The sequence below is a fragment of the Solanum verrucosum genome, unplaced genomic scaffold (genome assembly GCF_900185275.1).
Source record: "Solanum verrucosum unplaced genomic scaffold, falcon-dt-bn FXZP01000229.1, whole genome shotgun sequence".
NCBI classification, from domain to species: Eukaryota; Viridiplantae; Streptophyta; class Magnoliopsida; order Solanales; family Solanaceae; genus Solanum; species Solanum verrucosum.
In genome coordinates, this window is record NW_026020011.1 from 4,010,351 (window position 1) to 4,027,143 (window position 16,793).

At 30.3% G+C, this 16,793-nt stretch overlaps 2 protein-coding genes and 1 non-coding gene across 5 annotated transcripts in view; 2 read left to right on the forward strand and 1 right to left on the reverse strand.

The window, feature by feature from the left end:
• Positions 1-16,793, reverse strand: part of LOC125819887 (probable rhamnogalacturonate lyase B) — a 425,441-nt gene that overhangs the window by 103,723 nt on the left and 304,925 nt on the right. The gene's annotated exons all lie outside the window — the stretch shown is intronic.
• On the forward strand, positions 1,060-6,598 carry LOC125819931 (amino acid permease 6-like). The gene is made up of 7 exons (XM_049499336.1): positions 1,060-1,234; positions 1,756-1,989; positions 2,235-2,328; positions 2,441-2,655; positions 3,249-3,394; positions 5,051-5,278; positions 6,007-6,598. The coding sequence occupies exons 1-7, from the start codon at positions 1,117-1,119 to the stop codon at positions 6,436-6,438; spliced, it is 1,467 nt and encodes a 488-aa protein (XP_049355293.1). The 5' UTR covers positions 1,060-1,116; the 3' UTR covers positions 6,439-6,598.
• TRNAE-CUC (transfer RNA glutamic acid (anticodon CUC)) lies at positions 7,544-7,616 on the forward strand. Its single transcript has one exon. It is a non-coding gene; the product is annotated as a tRNA-Glu (tRNA).

The following is a 16,793-nucleotide window of genomic DNA, read 5'->3' on the forward strand; positions in this document are numbered from 1 at the left end:
GTACTGAGGAAAATGCTATATATCGTTCGGCCAATTAATTTATCATTTATATATAGTATTAATGTATATGTATGTATGATATATTTTAAAGCCCCTATGATATGTAACCGATCCTATGTGACAACTTGATAGCTGAATTCGAGAAAATACGTGAGTTTCACTCGTTATGTATAACGAGCATAAACATAAAAAAAAAAAAAGATTAAAAACAATAATTTTTTTATTAAAAATAATAATTAAAATTAAATTTCACCCTTTTTTCTCATTTTTTTATCCCTCCCCTTTTCCCGTTCCTCCCCATTTTCTCCAACTTCCCATCAATGTTTGAGAAAAAACAATTATTTAACTTTATCCAGATAGAAATCATGATCCATTTTTGTGAGATGAAAATGTGTAACTATTTTAGTATCAATTTATTTTAATTAAGGATTGTTTTAGTATTGGAGATGATCTTTAATGATGAAATTATTTAATGGAGAAAAGATGAATATCTTTATATTTTTATTTTTATTTTTTGGGAAATGGTTATGAAATTCTTTGTTTATGGTGCCACTAAAGATGGTTTTCATTTTTGAAAAGGGAATTAGATCTGTTTGTTTGAAGATAAAATTCTTCTCTATTTTTGTCACCTTTATCTTATTTTTGTTGCATCGCTAATTTCTTATTTTCTAGTAGAACATAAAAAGATGAAGATGGTAGAAGGAATAGGAAGATTCAGTGTAATAAAGGTGATGGTGGATTGAAAAGAAAAAAAAAGGATTCTTGAAAATAAATAAATTAATATTTTATGTTCGATGTGGACATTAATGTGTCGATCATATCAGAATGTCACAAGAGCTAGCACACGAGGTGAGGAGTGTTTAAAATGATTTGTTTGAATATGTATATATGCTTAAATGAAACATCGAAGAGTACAAAAGTCAGTATGACAAAACGAAATAAATACAAGGGTCTTTCGAGCTATTTCATCATAATTTTATTCATTTTTTAATTTCTACATTCACTTATATATATGTTCTTATTTGTCCCCTCTTTTATCTTCTTTTCATAAACCTCTCTCCATCTTCTTCTTAACTCCAAACACCACACAATATAACAAAACTCCTAAAAAAAATTATGGCATCAGAATTTGAGAAGAATAGTACCAATATGTATGTAGAACAATCACCAAAAGGACTAGAAAATGGACAAGGTCAGAAAAATGTTGATGATGATGGGCGTGAAAAAAGAACAGGTACCTTATAAATATATATAAATTATATATATTGTTCTCGATTTCTGCTTGTCATTCTTGTCCATCAGATGTCATGCTAATTTTTTCTGTATCATTTCAATTTTAACTTGGTGATAGAGTTTGTAAACTTAAATGGATTGAATGCACACATAATCACTATACATAGTTACATACACATACATATTACTTCTTTCATCTCATTAATTTACGTCATATGACAATATTTAACAAATCACAAATTAGAAAGTATATAAGAAAGAATGATTTGTCAAATTTATAATTTAATATTGACCATAAATATCTTTGTGGATAAATTATGTTATTAGGGATAAAATTAGAAATTCAAGGTCAAATAGAAATTAAAGCAAGACACACAATAATAGGTATAGATGGAAATTGGAATGCAATTGAATTTTCTTCTCTTTTTAATAAAAAATTGAACATTTCTTGGTTTCTAGTTGTCTATGTTTTTACAAATGTCATACTAATATTTTCTGTATCGTTTCAATTTTGACTTGAAGGGACCGTGCTAACAGCGAGTGCTCATATAATAACTGCAGTGATTGGGTCAGGAGTGTTGTCACTAGCATGGGCAATGGCTCAGCTAGGGTGGGTGGCTGGTCCTGTTATTCTCTTCCTCTTTTCTTTCATCACCTATTTTACTTCAACATTGCTCGCCGATTGTTATCGATTTCCGGGCCCCGGCTCCGGCAAGAGAAACTATAGTTACATGGAGGTTGTCCGCTCTCACTTAGGTAACAAATTACTATCGGATTTAAGTTTTGTATACTAACAGTATACACATATTCAATATCTATATGAGTCATGATCAGTTCTATTAGTTGAATGTGAATTAAAAAATATATATCTAATTTCACTTGTATATATTTTTTATGTCCTAAAATACTATCGAATTTCATTTTTCGAGAGTCAAACTATTTAAATTTTGATTAAATGTATTAATACAATTGTCCCCTTTTTTCTTTGGTGTTTTAAACAGGAGGATTTAAAGTGCAACTTTGTGGAATAGCTCAATATGGTAATTTAGTAGGAATTACAATTGGATACACAATAACTGCATCTATTAGTATGAAGTAAGTTTAATTTAAGTTTTAAAAAAATCTAATTTGTGTTAAACTAATTACTTAATTAATTTATTAAATAAACATTTTATTAATGTTCCTATTTTTTTTTTTAATTATTCAGGGCAGTAGTAAGGTCAAATTGTTTTCACAAGGAGGGGCACGAAGCTAGTTGCACAGTATCAAATTACCCATATATGGTTATTTTTGCAATAATACAAATAATTCTAAGCCAAATACAAAATTTCCATAAACTTTCATGGCTATCAATTCTTGCAGCAGTTATGTCTTTTGCTTACTCTCTTATTGGTCTTGGACTTTCCATAGCCAAAGTTGCGGGTACGTATTATTTCGGAGAATTGATTTTATAGTTCACTTATAATTTTTTTTTTTATTTCATATCTTTTTACTAGAATTTTTTTGCTTTTTACAAATACGATATCTGAAAAAGGTCATTTTCTTTAATTCATTTTATAAATAGACAAGAGATCTCAATTCGTCATACTCCCTTATGTAATAAGTATTTTTTTAATTATTCAGATCACTTATTAAATAATTACAAGTAAAGATATTTAATAATTATTAGTTTCTAATATAATACAAATAATACTTCTTTCATCTCAATTTACGTCAAAGTATTCCAATTTCGAAAGTCAAACGAATTTTTCTTTTAACTGTGTTTTTTTTTAATATATATATGTTAAACATTTTGAACGGTAAACTATAGCATGTATAAATGGTAAATTTTAATGTCTTATAGCACTAGTAATTTTAAAAAAATTATATCTGAATCTAAAATTAAAATTAAAAAAAAAAGATTGACTTTCGAAGTTTAAACCGTAAAGGTTGTCACTATTTTGTAGATTACTTTTGTGGTATATGAAGACATACTAATTAATTGTGCATTTTTTTCTATATTTTTTTATAAATAGGTGCTGGGCATCATGTGAAGACTAGCCTAACAGGGACAATAGTTGGTGTAGACGTCTCAGGATCTCAGAAAGTTTGGAGATGTTTACAATCCATTGGAGATATTGCCTTTGCTTATGCTTTTGCCACCATTCTCATTGAAATACAGGCAAGAATTTTCGCTTGCGTACGTTGCACGTGTATATCAAAATATCATTTATATATTTCTATTTTTCCTTTCAACGCGTTAACATTTTAACACACACATATATATATTATTATTTGTGATTATGTCAGTCTAGACTTTTTTTTAGATGACGAAATCAATGAGATAAGTATCATAGATTTTGTTTTTTTAAAACATTCATAGAGAAAACAAAAAATGTACCTTATATAAGATATGATGACCTAATATTAAAAATTTGAAACTTGAATGAATCTTTTTATTACGGATTTGATTGGGTTAAATTTATCGTCTCACTAAATTCACCAATCACATAAAGTGTACGATCTAATATTAAATTATCACACTATAATTTAGTTCATATTTATGAATTACTATATAACCTGAAGTATTGAAAAATAAAATAAAATATATTAGGTGTTTGTTAGAGTTATATAACAAACAATGGCATGTGGTATCATATGTATCCATCGACATATTTATGTTATAAATTAAAATATACTTTTTATGGAGGGTAGATGCATGTGCTGCATAAAGTTGATAAAGACCATAGAATATTTATGATTTTTATCTACCTCTTAAATTGATGAAGTGAATTTTATCTCTTTATTTCAATTGAAAATTTGAATATTTGATTAAAAAAATTGCTAGACAATTGTTTTCATTTAATTTTTTTGAAATGTTTGAGTGTGTATTCTCAAGCGTTTATTAAGTAAATAAGTTGATTATTTAAAATATAATTAATAATAAACATTATTACATTAACCTCAATAAGTCATAAAATTTCATCAGATTTATCTCAAATTAATATTGATGTGGATATATAATTAAAGGATGTCATATAATTTTATGTGGTTAATTTACTATATAATAAACCCTTGAAAAATTCAGCTAATTTAATAAGAACACTCTGTTATATACTAAGGTACTCAATTAGTATAAATCAAAATTTAAAGAAATTATCAATGTATTTTACCTTTTTTTACTATTTAATATATATAGTTTTCACTTTTCCTATTACCATGCAACATGTGATATTATTCCATAGGGACCACGATTTTGACTCATAGAAGTGAAAGCCAATTCTCTTTATTCTTCTTAACAACCATGTGTCACATTTTTATTACTTCAATTAGCCACGTCTTTAAATTTTATGATAAGATAATAATATGTTATTCAAATAGGTCAAATTTGTATCAGTTTGTCTATATTTATGATTGATCATAATGAACCACAAAAAATAAAAAATAAAAGATGTGACACGATATGGAACTTGTTTGGCATTATTCCCTAAAAACCAAATCTTTTGGTGATTTGACAAGTGACTAAACACCTAACAAATAGTCGAATCGTGATTTAAATTTTATGAATTTAATATTTAAAATTTTAACACATAGTGTTATATTTTTAAAGTTTTGAATTCATATATATTATTTTTTATAATTTAGTCAGTTTTTATATAAATTTAAGTCCTCTGGTCAATTCTGTAGATTTTTGGCGACCTGATAGTGCAATACACTCCTTCAATTCTACTAATTGACACGTCTTAGTGACTATTTGGAGAGTTAATTAATATTTTCTACTTTTTAAAACATTTAAAATTATTTTAAATAATTAATATAATTTATAATATTTTTGCAGGACACATTGAGATCACCACCAGCAGAGAACAAAGTTATGAAGAGAGCATCACTTGTTGGAGTTTTTACCACAACTTTATTTTATGTGTTATGTGGTACAATTGGCTATGCAGCCTTCGGCAACAATGCTCCTGGAAATTTTCTCACTGGTTTTGGTTTCTATGAACCCTTTTGGCTAATCGATATCGCTAACGTTTGCATCGCCATCCACCTCATCGGAGCTTATCAGGTACGTGCATAAAAGTTGAGGTCGATTATATGAATCCTCTATATTCATTTCATTCTAATGATGAGGCTCACTTCATTCCTATATTGATAGGTAATTTTGTTTATTCCAAGGTATATAATAAATATGTGTGTCTATATTATACATTTTCAAAGACCTAGCATGTACTTATATATTATATATCTTGAAATCATAAAAGAATATTATGTTGCCAGTGTATTGAAGTTATGATAACAAGTTTTGTTATTTTCTAGGTAACTAATTCCACTTAGAAAATAAATTACATGAGCTAATATAAATATTCTTACATTTAATATAATTTAAAAAGCTATAAGCGAGTGCTCATTCTATTTTTGAGGTTTTAGGTTACATATACGAGTAAAGAAATCTATCAAATATGTATAAATATTAAATTTTGAACTCAATAACTCAAAATTGGGTGGATCCAATGCCATACTAGATATAAAGTTTATATTATGATCCACCTTTGTGTTCAAAACTCAAACTTTTTCAGTTTTTATGACCAGTTACTTGTAGTTATCTGTAGGTGACTTGATCACGCAATTTTCTATTATATTGTCGGTGTATAAAATTTATGCAAAATCTTTACACAAAAGGTCGACATATTCATTGTTTACTTTTTTTAATTGGTATACATAGATTATACGTAAATTATACATTTGCGTCCTTTCTTTATTATTTTAAAAAATATATTTTCCTTTAATTTTCAGGTATTTTGCCAACCAATATATGGCTTTGTGGAGGGTCGTTGTAGTGAAAAATGGCCAGACAACAAATTCATTAAATCCCAACATGACATAAACATCCCATGGTTTGGTGTTTACAATCTTAACTATTTTAGGATGTTGTGGAGGACAATATATGTTATAATAACAGCAATAATTGCTATGATTTTCCCATTTTTCAATGCAATATTAGGCTTAATTGGGGCAGCTTCATTTTATCCATTAACTGTTTATTTCCCAATAGAAATGCACATTGCACAAAGGAAAATACCTAAATATTCATTCAAATGGATATGGTTACATATATTGAGTTGGGCTTGCTTGATTGTGTCACTTGTTGCTGCTGTTGGATCCATAGAAGGCCTTACACAAGATCTCAAGACATATAAGCCCTTCAAACCTCAAGATCAAGATTGAGGAAATTTCAGAATTAGCGGTACTTTTTTTGAGTCCTGATTATCAATTATAGCGATAGTTTGGCTAATTATAAATAGAAAATAGTGTATAACTAGTTTTGATTATCATAACTATGTATGTAGTAGTAGTATTTTCAATAAGAAGTTAAAGTTTCTTGAAACTGAGTGGTTTTATGTAACTCTAACAAATTTTATAGAACACGTTATACTATTACGAATCTAGATGCAATGATGAAGTCAAAAGATCTATTGTACAATATAACTTTTCAACTAAAGGGATACAGATGAAAACTGGCTAGCTCTACCCCTATCTAGATGGTATTCAATGCTACCTAATTGGCATATTAGTGGTGGTTTCGGGTTAGTTGGTAGTTATCTCGATTATTTTATAAGATATTTGTTATTAGTTGGCTATCTCCCAACATAGTTAACGTGTAATATTCTTGTCACCAAGGCTTAGCAAAAGGGAATAAATCTACTAAGATTAATTATTTGGACTAATACACCTTAATTAGGGTGCTAATTGTGGGCATAATCTACCACACATAAATTTGGCCTAGGCAAAAGGTACAGCCTTAAACATATACCACTTATTTGAATTGAACAGTTAAGTACTTGTTTAAAACGTTACTAGGCCTTATCTGAAACTACAATTACAACAACAAACACCATATTAAGTTTAATTATATAAGTGAGGTCTGATAGGAGTAGAATATATGCAGATTTTATCCTCTACTTTTGTGAAATACATGTAAAAGTTGTTTATGATAGATCCTCGACTTATCTAAAACTAAAATGTTTATTGTCTTTGATTAGTATGATTGTATTGAATAATCTTACTGGTGTTTTTCTTATGGGTCTTTGTTTCAAACTCAGAGATAGGGGTTGATCTAAGGATTGTCAGGATGTTCACCCGAATTTCATAGTAAACAATTATATTGTATGGATAGGGTAATTTTTAAAATCTAAATATTTAGGTTTTGAATCCTCTAAACACAAAACTAGAGGTTGGATTAGTGGTTAAGGAGGTTTAAAATTCATCGTGATGTTTGTTTGAATTCCAAATATATTGATCAATAATTTTGAAAGGTCTATTTTATCAAGCATCCGTTGTAGTCTAGTTGGTTAGGATACTCGGCTCTCACCCGAGAGACCCGGGTTCAAGTCCCGGCAACGGAATATGTTTTTATTTTTTTCTTGATCACTCGAATTCACAACCTCTTGTACCCTACATTCCCTCCATTCCTTTTCTGGTTTATATGAGTTTTTTTTAAAAGATTTTCCACCTATTGTTCGATATCCACGAAATCAATATCCCCCCTAGAAGGCCCAATTTGAAACAATTTTAGTAAATAAAATTAGCAGTTTTATATATTGTACTAAAAACTCATTTAATAATGGGTCTAGAAAAAATAAATTGTTGTTGATATATGTTGTCATAGACCTAAAAGCAGCAAATTTATTCCTACTATTTGTGTCTCTCATAAATTATTATGGATATACTTTACTGTGTCAATATCATGTTTATATATTATCAATGGGTTCGTTGTTGTTATATGTATACATTATATATTCTCAGTTTGTTCGTCTTACCATTTTTTTCCAGTCTATTTAATAAAGAATATCATTTTTTATCTTTTATTGGCAATTCTTTAATTCTAACTTGTCATGTGACATGTTTAACACCAAATTGAAGGACATTTGTTACATCTTTCATTTTAAGATCACAACTCACAAAATTCAAAAATATTCTTTATTTTATTAAATTATCATGTTAAAATCAGATAAACAATTTAAAACGAGAAGAGTATTATTTATTAGACTACATAATTTAGAAGAAGGAAAATTACGTACGTATATTAGGTTTGCTATCTTAATTAATTGATCTTGTTGATAAGGCTCCTTACTTCCGTTTTAAAAAAAATACACTTGTTTACAGACATATATAACAAACTCCAAATATTTTATGTAGCAAAAACAAGATAAGATTCGAAAAAGTACACGTTGAATGCATAATAATAATAATAATAATAGGTCGTTTGGTTCGTGAGACAAGGTGTGAAATGAAACAAACTCCATTTCAACACAAACAATGTTATATATATTTATCGTTGAATAGAATTCTCCAACACTGCTAATTGAGTCTGGATCCCATATAAAACTCTCCAACATTTTACTCGGCCCAATGATATCAACTAGATCAGTCATATTTGTCACGTCTAGGCCATAGTCCCTTATAAAGTCATCATGAGATCAAATTTATATTTTATTTTGTTAAAAATATTAATTTATTTTTTTAAAATGTATATTTTCAATTAAATACCATATAAATTTATTCTCAAATTTAATCATGAATATTTTTTCTTATTCCATCAAACTTGACATTATTTTATCACATCTTTTTCTTACAACTTTTTATAAATCCAAAAAATTAGGGACAAGGACAATAGTGATGACAAATTGGAAGACATGAGGCTAGATACCTAGCTATCAAAAACTAGTGGCTCAATCTTTTTTTATTTTAATTTGGGTCCTATTAAGAATGAGATTCAAGTAAATCCACTACGTTTTATTTAATTAAAGAATTACATGCATGATATATCATCAGTATATTTTATTTTTCTAAAATGCATCAATAATATCTTAAATTCATCGGAAGTATTTCATTTAGATAATTAAATTATAATTTATTTTAATTAAGTGCCAAAGTATACAATTAAGTATGAACATATTAGTTAACTTCTGCTTCAAATTTTGAAAAACTCTTACGAGTGTTACTATTTTTTAATTATGTACATCATCATTTTTTTTAGCATCTAAGATTTTATGTGTTATTGAAGTTGATTTGTATAATCAAAGAAGGTGATATAATTTAAGTGGTTAAGTTATTCACGTTACAAAAAACTTGAATCGAAAGTGTTTAATTAGAAAACTTTATAAAGAATTTAAATGTTTATAATTGAAACAAGACTTAATTCACATATTTAAATGAAATATAATAACACGTTTAAAAGATTTGGCAATGTATTAAGCTTAAGTAATTTAAAGGATCGATATCATCCACAATGCAAAATTAAATGGTACAAATTAGTTCGATATTGTGTGGGATGGATGATGACTAGAGTAATTGTGTCTTCCATTCAAGCTATTATCACCCTCGTGATATTATTTTGTCATGAAGAAGGCATATTTGAAAACGACATAATATATAAACGTATTTTTTTTTAATTCAAGTTTAACTGATATTTATATTCTTTAATTTGGGAGTTAGATAAGTAGACATTTTAAATTTATATAAATTGAATAAATAGACACGCGCGTCCTAATTCTACATGACAATTATGTGAGATATACTTATCTTATATGACAACTGATTTGTATTATATCACATAGAACACATGTATCTACTTCAGATACAAAATTCGACCAATTTACCTGTTCAACAAAAAGTACTGAGTATATTAGATAATCATAGTACTATATGAAACCTTTGGAATTGCGACTCTATGATTTAGGTGAATTTTGTTTATCATGTGAGATGATTGGAATTCTTACCAATAGCTTCTTTTGTTATATCTTCATTGGAGCGAAAAATGAAATTTATGAGTTTAGATAATTATTATATTAATCAAATACGACTTATTTGTGATCTTGCTTCTTTCGTTAATAGTATCTTAATTGGAGCGAAAAATAAAATTTATAAATTTAGATAATTAATATTATATTAATCAAATACAATTTATTTGTGATCTTGCATGCATCAAGTTTATCTCATTATAATTAATCATATGCAAATTCAATGTATATCCAGAAACCTAATTAATAATAATGGAATACTAAAAGCAAATATTCATAGAATTGAAAAAGGCTTGTAAATGCGAAAATGAACGTTAAAAAAATGGTATGAGTATATGTGAAGGTTTCCCAATTCATTACGGAGGTCCTCATAAAGTTTTTTGAGAATTTTTTTTGGGTGCTCCGGATGCCAGATCCATGGGTTAATATAACACACGAAAAATTGGAGAATTTGAACGATTCTTAAAAAATGCTTGTAAATGCAGAAATGGATGTTTAAAAATGGTGTGAGTATACGTGAAGGTTTCCCAACTCATTACGAAGATCCTCATAAAGTTTTTGAGAAAAAAAAATTCGGGATTTATGGGCGCCAAATCCATGGGTTATAACACACGAAAAATCAGAGAATTTGGGCGATTCTTAAAAAAGGCTTGTAAATGCAGAAATGAACATTTAAAAATGGTGTGAGTATACGTGAAGGTTCCCCAACTCATTACGGAGGTCCTCATAAAGTTTTTTGAGAAAAAGTTTTTGGGTGCTCCGAGTAACAGATCCATGGGTAACACACGAAAAATCATGGAATTTGGGCGATTCTTAAAAAAAGGCTTGTAAATGCAGAAATGGTCGTTAAAAAAATGGTGTGAGTATATGTGAAGGTTCACCAACTCATTACAGAGGTCCTCATAAAGTTTTTGGAGAAAAAATTGTGGGTTCTCCGGGGGCTAGATCCATTGGCTAATACACACAAAAAATCAAGGGATTTGGGTGATTCTTAAAAAAAGGCTTATAAATGCAAAAATGAGTGTTAAAAATGTTGTGATTATACGTGAAGGTTCCACAAATCATTACGAAGGTGCTCCAGGCGCCAGATCCATAGGCTAATATACACGAAAAATCAGAGAATTTGGGCGATTCTTCAAAAAAGAGCTTGTAAATGTGGAAATGAGCGTTAAAAAATGGATGAGTATACGTTAATGTTCCCCAACTCATTAAGCAGGTCCTCATAAAGATTTTTGAGGAAACAAAATTGGGTGCTCCGTGCGCCAGATCCATGGGCTAATACATATGAAATATCAGAGAATTCGGGAGATTCTTAAAAAAGGGTTTGTAAATGCGGAAATGTGCGTTAAAAAATGGTATGAGTATACGTGAAGGTTCCCCAACTCATTACGGAGATCCTCATATAGTTTTTTGAGATAAACTTTTGAGTCCAGATGCCAGATCCATGGGCTAATACACACGAAAATCAAGAAATTTAGGCGATTCTTAAAAAAGAACTTGTAAATGCGGAAATGACGTTAAAAATTGTGTGAGTATACATGAAGGTTCCTCAACTCATTACGGAAGTCCTCTTAAAGATTTTTAAGTAAAAAAATTTGGATGCTCCAAGCGCCAGATTCATGGGCTAATACACACGAAAAATCAGAGAATTTGGGGCGATTTTTAAAAGATAGCTTGTAAATGCGGAAATAGGCTATAAGAAAATGGTGTGAGTATACGTGAAGGTTCCCCAACTCTTTACGGAGGTCCTCATAAATTATTTTGAGAAAAAATATTTGGGTGCTCCGGGCGCCAGATCTATGGGCTAATATACATATGAAAAATCAGGAAATTTGGGCGACTCTTAAAAAAGGGTTTGGAAATGCGAAAATAGGTGCTAAAAATAGTGTGAGTATACGTGAAGGTTCCACAACTCATTACGGAGGTCCTCATAAAGTTTTTTGATTAAAAAAAGTTGGGTTGCTCCGAATGCCAGATCCATGGATTAACACATGAAAAATTGGAAAATTTGGATGATTCTTAAAAAATACCTTGTAAATGCGCGAAAATGGGCGTTAAAAAATAGTATGAGTCTACGTAAAGGTTTCCCAACTCATTATAGAGGTCCTCATAAAGTTTTTTGAGAAAATCATATTGGTTTATCTGAGCGCCAGATCCATAGGATAATACACACGAAAAATCTGGAAATTTGGACGATTCTTTTAAAAAGGCTTGTAAATGCGAAAATGGGAGTTTATGAAATGGTGCGAGTATACGTGAAGATTTTCCAACTCATTACAGAGGTCTTTATAAAGATTTTTGAGAAAAAACTAATTGTTTCTCCGGGCGTCAGATCCATGGTCTAATACACAAAAAATCGGGGAGTTTGGGCGATTTTAAAAAAAGACTTGTTAATGCGGAAATAGGTGTTAAAAATAGGGTGTGTATACGTGAATGTTCCCCAACTCATTACGGTGGTCCTTATAAAGTTTTTTGAGAAAAAAATTTGGGTGCTCCGGGCGCCAGATCCATAGGAATTAACACACGAAAAATCGTGAAATTTGGACGATTCTTAAAAAAACGCATGTCAACGCGGAAATGGGCATTAGAAAAATTGTGTGAGTACACTTGAAGGCTCCACAACTTATTATGGAGATCCTCATAAAGTTTTTTGAGAAAAATATTTTGGGTGCTCCGGTGCCAGATCCATGGACTAATGTATACATACGAAACATCAGAAAATTTGGGCGACTCTTAAAAAAGGGCTTGTAAATATGGAAATGGGCGTTAAGAAATTGTGTGATTATACGTGAAGGTTCCCTAACTCATAACAGAGGTCGTCATAAATTTTTTTTGAGAATTTTTTTTAGGTGCTCCTGGCGCCAAATCTATAGGCTAATACATATGAAAAATTCGAGAATTTGAGCGATTCTTAAAAAAAGGGCTTGTAAATTAAAAAATGGGCGTTAAAAAAATGTTGTGAGCATTAGTGAAGGTTCCCAACTCATTGCGGAGGGCCTCATAATGTTTTTAGAAGAAAAAAAATTGGGTGCTCCAAGCGCTAGATTCATGGCTAATACAACGACAAATCGGGAAATTTCCGCGATTCTTAAAAAGGGGTTTGAAAAGGCGGAATACACATAAAAAAATTCTGTGAGTATACGTGAAGGTCCTCCAACTCATTACAGAGGTCCTCATAAAGTTTTTTGAGAATTTTTTTTTGGGTACTCAGGGCACCAGATCTATGGGTTAATGCATATGAAAAATTGAGAAATTTGGGCGATTCTTAAAAAAAGGACTTGTAAATCTAGAAATGGGAGTTAAAAAAATAGTGCGAGCATAAGTGAAGGTTCCCCAACTCATTACAGAGGGTCTCATAATGTTTTTTTAAAATCAGTGTGAGTATACGTGAAGGTCCTCCAACTCATTATAGAGGTCCTCATAAAGTTTTTTGATAAATTTTTTTTGGGTACTCAGGGCGTTAGATCCATAGGCAAATACACACGAAAAATCGGGAAATTTAGGCGATTCTTAAAAAGAAGTTTGTAAATATGGAAATGGGCATAAAAAAAATTGTGTAAGTATACGTGAAGGTTTTTCAACTCATTACATAGGTCCACATAAAGTTTTTAGAGAAGAAAAATTTGGGTGCTCCGGGCGCCACAACCATGGGAAAACACACACGAAAATTTGGGGAATTTGGGATTCTTAAAAAGGGGCTGGTAAATGCGGAAATGACTCCAAAAATGGTGTGAGTATACGTGAAGGTTCCCCAACTCAGTACGGAGGTCCTCATAAAAAATTTTGAGAAATTTTTTTTGGTGTTTTGGCCACCAGATCCATAGTCTAATACACACGAAAATTGAGAAATTTGGGCGATTCTTAAAAAGGGTTCGTAAATGTGGAAATAAGCGTCAAAAAAATTGTGTGATTATACGTGAAGGTTCCCCAACTCATTTTTTTTTTAACTAAAAGGCCAAAGGGCCAGATTTTATTAATCAAAATAAAAGCAATATACATCAAATGATCAGGCCCAAGTCAGCAGACCCAATCAATAAGGAATGAAATAAAGAAAACAATAAACAAACAAATAAAGAGAAATTAGAAAGGAAAAGAATTAAATTCTGGACAGAACTAAAAGTGGAAAGAGGAAAGTGAATAGTTGTCCTCTTCAAAACTTCATCCACATCTCCAGCTATCAATCAACCATTTCACCTCTAATCCATCCGAAAGCTTGTTCTTCAAGAGGTGGAACTGCTTCAATCATAGACGAAAAAATAGGTGAAACCTTTCCACTTCGTCTTTTTTCCATTGATAAGCTTGTTTCTTTGTTGTTGTAGTTGACCTCTTGTTCGACTTCATCATACATTAGTGAAGAGGAGAATCCATTATCGAGCTTGGAAAAAGCATGTCAAAGTCATCAAAACACAGTAAGTGACCCCTATAGCCTCTCAATTTCCAACTATAACCTCAACAATGTGTAAGAACCAAAGCTCTCTCCTCCATTACTAAAAACCAGAACTTAGATTCTCAAGATCTAGATTTTTCTCTTTATCTAGCTTCTAATGGGTTGAATCTCTAAGGAGATTAATACCACCATCTAAAAACTAAATTATAGGCCAAAATCTATAAATTGAGATCTAATATATTATGTACTTTTGATACAGGTGAAGAAGGATCCTCTTCAAGACAGTAGCAACTTACTAGAATTACTCAACCAAGTCTTGATTTAGCATCAAAAGGACACCCCAAAGCTCTCACCAGGTGCATGATGCTATAACCATGTGAAATTTCTTCAGACTTTGTTATTTGCCTTCTAGAGAAGTGACTACTGTTTACTTTCACCTTCCTTTCATATAATTAAGAGTTTGATGAATTTTTAGTTAATCTGTGAAGATTCTTCTTATATGAGGATTGCCAACTTTGTCTAGGTTAATGATTCTTTTGACTTCACTTGGAAGTTCCTGGAATTGATTATATTGAAAGCCACCTGCAAAAATAAAAACCAAGTTAGTTAAAAAATCAGCAAGAGTATTTCCTTTCCGGAGGGAATGTTGTACTCTTGCTGAGACAATCCTCATTAGCTCATTGATAGTGTTTACCTCCAAACTCAAACTCCAAGGAATCTCCCACTTCCCTTCTATGATATTAACCATTGCCAGAGAGTCTGTCTTTACCAATACGTTAGTCAATCTATTCTCTTTACAGAACATCAATCCCTCTCTAATAGCTCTTGTTTCTGCCACTAAATTAGTAGAATCAATCATTTTAACTCCCTTAGCAGCCAGAAAATTCCCATTCTGATCTCTAATGCAAAACGCTGCAGAGCTAGACCCAGGATTCCCTTTAGAAGCCCCATCCGTGTTGCATTTTAGCCAACCAGTAGGAGGAGGGAACCATCTAAGGCTGGCAAACGGACAGGACCGGATCAACAGGACCGGTTTTACTGGAATCGGTACCGGAACCGGTCCTCGTTACCGGATTTCGTTACCAAAAATTTCCATAAGGTTCCGTCCGGTCCCTTAGTTACCGGATTGGAACCGGTTTGGACCGGATCGGAACCGGTTCTTACCGGATCATTTTGTACCGGTAATTTTTTTTTATTTTTTATTAACTTTAATTATTATATAATATAATATTATTAATTAATTAAATTATATTATTAAAAAACTTCAATTTAAAACTTTAAACTTTAAAGTTACTTTAAAGTTTCAATTGAATTTAAGTTTAAACTTTAAAGTTTAAAGTTTAAAATTGACTTTAAATTTTAAAGTTTATAACTTTATATTGAATTTAAAGTTTAAAATTGACTTTAAAGTTTAAAGTTTAAAGTTTATATTGAATTTAAAGTTTAAATCTTAAAATTCAATTTTATATTAAAGTTTAAACTTTAAAATAATATTAAAATAGTTGAAAATTAAATTTCTAAAATGACTTGGATTAAATATAAGAGACTATTTTAAAAGAAAATCAAGGCGAATAGCCGTATATTTATTCAAATAAATAAATTGTACAATACAAATATTAGAAAGAGACAGAGTACATAATCTAGGTATTGAATATTAATTATTGTACTAACAATTGAAACTCTTTTTAAAATCTTTTCGTAACTTTTGTATCATTTCAAAAGAAACATTTTTTGGAACTTGTATTTGTCGTTCTTCTTCCATTGCTTCCATACCATCATCACTATTATCACCAAATATTTCATCTATTTCGTCTTCTATTTGGCTATTTAATTGTGGTAGTCTGGTATTTCTTCTTTCGGCATTGACCCAATCTCGAAACAACACCGATATTTCCAAATTATCCTTTGCTAATGAATATCAATGATCTCCAATCATAAATTTTTCCGCACTAAAGGCTTGCTCCGAAGCGACCGATGATGCTTGAATCGCTACCACATCTCGAACAATCCTAGCAAGGGTCGGAAATTGATTTTCACGATTCTTCCATCATACTAATATTGAAGCTTGAAGTTGTCCTTTTTCATGCCTAATCTTTTCCCGTGCCTGATTGAAATATAAATCAAAATCATTATTAGTAGATGATTCAAGCTCAAGATAATCATCCATCCAATCATCCGTATCATCGCTTCTAGGTTTACAAGATGGAGGTTCAACAATTGGAATATTTTTTTCCATAGATTTATATGTATTATTTAACTCTCTAGCTTTTATATATATGCTACTTTTACAATCTTCAACACTAGGAGTTTCATCATCTTTAATTTCTAAATTTGCATAAATCTTTTCAACCATTCTTTCAACACCTTTTAATTTGTAATTTGGGTTGAAAGTA